This window comes from Callithrix jacchus, chromosome 1, assembly GCF_049354715.1.
Source record: "Callithrix jacchus isolate 240 chromosome 1, calJac240_pri, whole genome shotgun sequence".
NCBI lineage: Eukaryota > Metazoa > Chordata > Mammalia > Primates > Cebidae > Callithrix > Callithrix jacchus.
Window position 1 is genome coordinate 86,983,818 of NC_133502.1, and position 7,583 is coordinate 86,991,400.

A 7,583-nucleotide genomic window follows, 5' to 3' on the forward strand; every position below is an offset into this window, starting at 1 on the left:
TTTAATTGACAAAGTTTGATCTGTGAAAATTGTGGCGTGATTAAATCAAGCTAATAAACATCATTCTCCCTATGGTAGGTCGTTCTGGACCAGCAGATGAGGGAGAGCCCTTGGTTAATGCAGACAGAAGAGACTCTGCAGTCATCGGAGGTAACAGGGCCCTGAGTGACCTGGTGCTTGTTATTTTATCGCTTTAGATAATGATACATTACTTAGCACAATGGAAAATATATGTAAGAATCAACACTCAATGGTGAGCTTAGAGGGGTGCTATGCATTGCGTTGGTGTTTTTCTTCCTCCTCCTCCTCCTCCTCCTCCTCCTCCTCCTCCTCCTCCTCCTCCTCCACCTCCTTCCCCTCCTCCCCACCCGCCCTTCTCCTTTTTGAGACAAGGGTCCAGTTTCCTCTCACTGCAACCTCTGCCTCCCGGGTTCAAGGGATTCTCCTGCCTCAGCCTCCCGAGTAGCTAGGATTACGGGCGTTCACCAGAATGCCTGGATCATTTGTTGTGCTTTTAGTAGAGACAGGGTTTCAAAAATAGCTGTATTCCCTAGGACTTATGGGATACTTGTCAAGGTAGACAACTCTTGGACAGACCCAAAGCAATTATGTTCAAAACAATGGAAATCTCAGCTAATTATCAGAGCACATACTTTATGGTAGTTTAATGACAAGGGGCATGGTTTAGATACTCCCATGACAATGTTTCACTTATTTAAGAAGTTTTAAATGCACACATTATTTAGTGTATTAGTATTTTAAAGTGCATAATTCCCTGTCATTAAGCACATTTACAATGTAGTGCAGCAGTAACTATTGCAGGTTTCACTTTTTTTTTTTTTTTTTTTTTTTTAGTATTTTAAAGTGCATAATTCCCTGTCATTAAGGACATTTACAATGTAGTGCAGCAGTAACTATTGCAGGTTTCACTTTTTTTTTTTTTTTTTTTTTTTTTTTTTGAGACTTAGTTTCGCTGTTGTTACCCAGGCTGTAGTGCAATGGCGCGATCTCGGCTCTCCGCAACCTCCACCTTCTGGGTTCAGGCAATTCTCCTGCCTCAGCCTCCCGAATAGCTATACAAAAAATTAGCTGGGCATGGTGGCGCGTGCCTGTAATCCCAGCTACTCAGGAGGCTGAGGCAGGAGAATTGCCTGAACCCAGGAGGCGGAGGTTGCGGTGAGCCGAGATCGCGCCATTGCACTCCAGCCTGGGTAACAAGAGCGAAACTCCGTCTCAAAAAAAAAAAAAAATCAAATTCAATCCTAAATCAATCTTGCTTTTTTTAGGAGATTTTTTTCATTGTGATGCCAAAGCAATTTCAACATGCCGAACATTTTCAGACTAGCTTTCCAAGTCCAACATATATTTACACAATGTCAGGGCTAGTGCCCAGCTTTTGGTGAGAAGGTAATAATAAGTTGATAATAGAACCAGCTCTCATCTTTGGAATTATATTATATTGCTTGTGGTCAAGTATCATTGGCGAGATTGACTGAGTAAACGTCGGGAAATATGGTAGCAGTGTTCTCTTCCCCTGAGAAATTCTTACTTGGTTTCTGAGGGAGGGAATGAAAAGGGGTCTGTGGAAGGCTTCCCCTGAGCTTTCACAAAGGCAGTTTGCATTTTCTAATACGGACTGGCTGAAGATATAAGTTAATATTTTTGTTAAGTACTTTAAATGTATGATGTAGGCAGTCAAAGTGTGGGGGAGGAAATATAATTTCTCCTCATCCCTCAAAAGTTTGTAGTTGGGACAGACCCCTGATTAACAAGAGAAAAACAAGCAAATTTACTAAGGCATGCAGCTCACAGCATGTGGGAGAAACCTTAGTGAAACTCAAAGCAGTGGCTTAGAACTCTGGCTCTTCTTCAACAATAATACATTTGTAGAGAAATGACAGGACAATGGAATGCAATTTTAGGCTTCCGAAGGCGAGAAATCGTGGGAAGATAAATATATGGGAAGAAACTAATGGGGTACGTGTGTTTGGTGTGTTTGTACATTCTTCTGCTGACATCCCTGAGCTGATAAGAATGGTCTCCAGTAAAAGAGAATTTACATCCTGTCTTTAGGTGAAAAGAGGGGAGGATCTAAAGAGCTCTCCCTCCATTGGCTGCTTCTTAATTGCCTTAGCTCAAAATATTTGTCAAAAAAGCATATTTAGGGGTGACACATCCTGATTACCTTCAAAAGCTTGTCTTTATACATATTTATTTCATTCAGCATAGATTTTAGTTTCATTTGTCACTAATATGATTGCATCAGTAAACAGCGTTCTGTGGCATGGCTTCATGCTTTAGCACTCTGTCTGTGAATTAAAGCCTGAAACAGTTTATAAAGATACTGGTACCCAGGTCTTCCATTCATTTATTCTGATTTACTGACTTAGTGTGCAAATAAGAGTTGAGAATCATGGGCACTGCTAATGGTTTCAGTATTTTAAAACATTTCACCCAGCTCTTTCAAATAATCCACATTCCAGGTAAAAAAAAATTTTTAAATATGCCTACAATATTTTTGGTAATAGGGATTGATTACGTATATGCTTACACTACTGCATTTCCAAAGTGTATTATCATAAAAGTATTTGAAAACAGTTTTATTAAAATGTACCCATTTCATTGTACTAACAAAACCGTGTATTGATCTATGATGATGCTAAACACTCTATACTTTTAAAATGATTTAAAATTTCCCACTTGTTAGCTGAACGATGCACGTGGTCTTAGAGACCTGTATGTCTTTCTGCTTTTAAATCTGAAAGCATTATCTGAAACCCAATCATCATATACCTGCAGGGAAAAAGCCTAACACAGCCACATCCAAAAGTCATAGTATCTCAGAAGTATGTTAAATGTTATAAAATTACTTGGCCTTAGTATTTCTGACTTTTGATGTTTTCAATTTATAATATAATAGATGGATGGTTTATTTTAACCAAAAGTCAAAAGCAATTATGTCTGCAAAGCCTCTGATTGGAGCAAAAATCACCATTTATATTCTGACATTGAGGCCAGGCACAGTAACTCACATCTGTAATTTCAACATTTGGGAGGCCAAGGTGAGAGGATCACTTAAGCCCAGGTCACTTCAACCAACATGGGCAACATAGCAACACCCCATCTCTACAAAGAGTAATTGTAAAAAAAAGGAAAGGAAGGAAGGGAGGAAGGAGGGAAGGAAGAAGGAGGGAGGGAGGGAAGCAAGGAAGGAAGGGATGGAGGGAGGGAGGAATAGCTGAATATTATAAAGTGGGCTTATAGTCTCAGCTACTTGGGAGGATCATTTGAGCCCCCTACAGTTAACTACGATCATGCCACTGCACTCCAGCATGGGTAACAGAGCGAGACCTTCTTTCTAAAAATAAGACAAAGACAAAAATTCTGATGTTTTGTTTTTTCTTTTCCCTCCCTAGGTGTGATAGCAGTGGTGATATTTATTTTGCTTTGCATCACTGCCATAGCCGTACGCATCTATCAACAGAGAAAGCTACGCAAAGAAAATGAGTCAAAAGTCTCAAAAAAAGAAGAGTGCTAAGACAGCTCTAAACAGTGAGCTCGATGTGCAAAACACAGTCCATGAAAGCCAGAAAGAGTGAGTCTTCCGACTGGCAGCGGTGGCTGTCTCTATCACCGTGACTATGGACTTTCTTGCTGTTGCCATCAGGGTACATACAGTGGGTGCCGTGCTGTCACCTGGCTATAGACCAGCAGCCTAGAGCCTCTGGGAGGCCTCTTTCTCCGTCGGTGATACACAGCCCTCCACCATCAGTTTCCGAATTGTGAATTAGGTATGGCCATTAATCACTGTTCGGTAGTTTCCCTGTTCAAAGACTCTCTTCCAAAACTGTGGTTTGATTTGTGTTAATAATTGTGGGGCTCTAGATGAGAAAATGACTATAAAGATGCGGTCCTACTTTATTTCAAAAAATGACAGAACTTTGTTGACATGTAAAAGACAAAGTTGCATTTTAATGTTTTTTAAAACTTGAAAACATATCTGGGATCTCCTTTTTTGGCCCTCTGCTGATATTTATAAAACAGGAAATGCTTTTTAGATTTCCTGTTTCACTGGCATTTTCATAGTCCTGGAATCCAAAGCCAAGTGGCCTACCTAAAATTCACAGCCCTTTTGTTTCCTGTGTGATGGTTAATACAATGCAGTAGAAGCCTGGAAATACTACCATTATTTTTGGTGTATTGCTTTTTCTAATTGACTGTTTTTAATCATTTTGATAAATTTTAATGTTGAAATTAATATTGAATGCTAGCTATGAAATTTTAGTATTGAATTTTGTAATGGAACAGAAAATTGTTAGTTAACAAAATGTATAGAGGATGTCAATACAAGATTGTCTCCCTATTTTTCTTTGTAATTTGTAATTACAGTTTTTGTAAATTGTGATTATGTTTTTAACTAAATTTACAACCAGATATAAACACTACTTCTTACACAGAGTTATCCTTTATTTATATCATTAACACTTGAATGAAACATCGTCCTAAACTTATTTCCCCAAGATATTGAGAGGTCATATCTGTTTTTCTTTATCATTCTTTTCTCTTTTTCTAAAAGTTGTTACTGATATGCCTTTGATTTCCTGTGACTCTATTATGTTGTGCAGACCATCTTTTCAATTTATTTAAAAAAATAGATTAAATGAAGAGTACTAATTCCTTTTCTAAATTTTGAACTGCTCTAGGCATAAATATCATTGTGTATTATTATCCTCTCATCTAGCTGCTTTTGGAATGTAAACTGAAGGCTGTTCACTCCAAGGAAAGATAGCATTTATATGATGTTTATTAAATCTGCCATTCTGATCACAGGTTTATGACCATAGGGTGAAATTCTCATAGATAACCCAAAATTCAATATATGCTGTTAACTGGAACATGTCTCATTAAGGTTTACATACACACTAAGATAGCAGAGGATTGGAATTAACCTTATGGAGACAGTTCCAGGAACTAATATTGAAGCAGCGGTTATTTGATAATGCATGCAACCACCATTTGGATTCAATAAACCAATTATCTAAAAGCAGTGATGCTATGCTCCTCATATTCCAGATACCAACTGCCGGCCAAGGACTAATGAGATGGTATAGTTCTTCCACATCAGGGCAAATTGAAAATACACTAATTCAGCATTACTATTACATAAATGAATTTCCATCTTCTCATTTGTGTTATTTTTGAAAGAATGAATATACTCTCTCTCTTAAATCCACTCTCAACAAATGATCTCTTCTCAGAATACTATATCTGCATTGAGAGTAGCAGCCATTGCTCACTGCACTTTTCACAAGACAGCAAAACAGTTGCATTGAATCACATCAATACATCATCACCATCAATCTTTTGTACCGATTTTTAGACTTAATCTTCCTATTTGAAAGTAATCTCATTTTAAAATAAAATAAAAAATATTTTAGGGAAAGCTCTGAAAATTAAAATTACAAAATTATACGCTTTTTCTTAATTTATACAAAAATGTACAGGCAAATATATTCTATATTGGTTTACACATTACCTTACCCTCCTTATATATTTTGAGATTGTTATGATTTTTTGACCTTTCTTGGTCTGCTATTTATCATCTGTTAAGTTTTTTCTTTTAAATTACTAAACACAAAGCACAAGAAAAAGAGATAAATATTTACTGATTGCTAGATGCAGAAATAACTATAAATGTATTTATTTAAACTTCTGCCATAGAGCAACCGTCTGCCAATCAACTTACTAAAATCTGGATTAAGTATTTTTTATTGTTGCAGAGAACTTAGCTATTAAACGTTATTTAGATATGTAGATGCTAATTGCAAGTAATAGCCTTTGTAATATAAAAGTAAAAGCATAATAATTTCCCAAATTTTGTCTTCAAATTAAAAAAGAAAATAACATATAATTACCATTGTTCATTTGAGAAAGCTGAAGATTCCAGTTTAAATTTAAAACTTCAAATTTCTAATATTAAAAATAGAGTGGTTAATGTGACATTGAAGGGTTATCTCTGTAAAATAGTGACATCGATGAGTGGTATTATCTCAGTATTTTTGTCCAAATTTACCTTAGGAAATAACTCTAAATCTTTATTGTTTCCTGAGAGTCATTATTTTGGCATAAACTTAACATACTTTGATAGCAGTTCGTACTGATATGTGATATATTCTACCCCATGTCTCTATTACTGTGAAAGGTCATAGTAAATTTAACATATTTTCATCCAGACTCTGTATGATCCTTCACTGTAATAGAGACATGGAATAGAACAAGTCATGTATTGACATATAAGATTTTTTTAACCTGCTCCCTCAGTTTTATAGATGAGACAAAAATGTGGTTATAAGAGTTAATTTCTTCAAGTAGGCAGTACTAATAACTTGTCATGCAAGGACTAAACTCCTGACATTTCTCATATTTAACTTCAGCCCATAGAGAAGCCTACCTTCCTGCTTTCCCAGTATTTAGTAGAGGAGAAAATCATATTAGGCTACTTTGATATTCTGTTTGCCTAGACTGACCAACAATTCTGGATCTTTGTTCCCATCTTCTCTGAAAGAATATTTGATGGAAAATCTATTTTTTATTTTTTAATTTTTATGTACATACTAGGTGTATGTATTTATGGATATATGAAATGTTTTTATACAGGTATGCACTGTGAAATAAGCACATCATGGAGAATGGGGTATTCATCCCCTCAACATTTATGTTTTGTGTTACAATCTAATTACACTCTTTAAAGTTATTTTAAAATATGCAATTAAGTTTTTGTTGGCTATAGTCACTCTCTTGTACTATCATATAGTAAATCTTACTCATTCTTTCTATTTTTTGTACCCATTAACCATCCCCATCTATGCCCCACCATTATCCCAGCTGTCTGCTACCCTTTTCAGCCTCTGCTAACCATCCTTCTACTCTGTATACCCATGAGTTCCATTGTTTTGATTTTTAGATCCCACAAATAAGTGAGAACATGCAATGTTTCTATGCCTGGTCTATTTCACTTAACATAATGATCTCCAGTTCCATCCATGTTGTTGCAGGTGACAGGATCTCATTCCTTTTTATGGCTGAATAATATTCCATTTTGTATGTGGACCCTTTATCCATTCATCTGTTGATGAACACTTTGGTTGCTTCCAAATTGTAACTGTTACAAACAGTGTTGCAACAAATAAAATAGTGCAGATGGAAAATGGATTTTGATGGCTTTTTTCCTTAATAATAAACACTGTTTGGGCAATTTAGTGTGAACAGAGACCCATTTTTTTAATTAAAAAATTGTATTCCAAGAATTATAGAGCTTTTCTATTGGTAAAGACATTAAATATCATAGAGTCCAACCCTCTTCCTTCACATCGCTCCTAATAGATGCTCAGGCTAAGCCCATTGCTGATGCGTTGTCAGAACAGCCACTAACAGTGTAAGTTGGTATACTTGCGTGCAAATGGGAATAATGTTTAAGTAGGTTACATAAAGTTGCATTACTACAAGTAGTAGCAGAATTTATTATGGATTAATCATATCGTCAGGAAAATGTACTAAAGAACTACGTCCTGTGGTATTTTTTT

At 36.1% G+C, this 7,583-nt stretch overlaps 1 protein-coding gene across 8 annotated transcripts in view; it reads left to right on the forward strand.

The window, feature by feature from the left end:
* Positions 1 to 7,255, forward strand: part of CNTNAP3 (contactin associated protein family member 3) — a 218,309-nt gene extending 211,054 nt beyond the window's left edge. For all 8 annotated transcript variants that reach the window (XR_013526380.1, XM_078348872.1, XM_078348874.1 and 5 more), the window contains 2 exons: positions 79 to 150; positions 3,417 to 7,255. Coding sequence is in view for 7 of the 8 variants with exons in the window: in XM_078348872.1 (XP_078204998.1) it covers positions 79 to 150; positions 3,417 to 3,538 (194 nt within the window). In the remaining variant the exon portion in view is untranslated. The remainder of the gene's footprint in view (positions 1 to 78; positions 151 to 3,416) is intronic.
* The last annotated feature ends 328 nt before the right edge of the window (positions 7,256 to 7,583 follow it).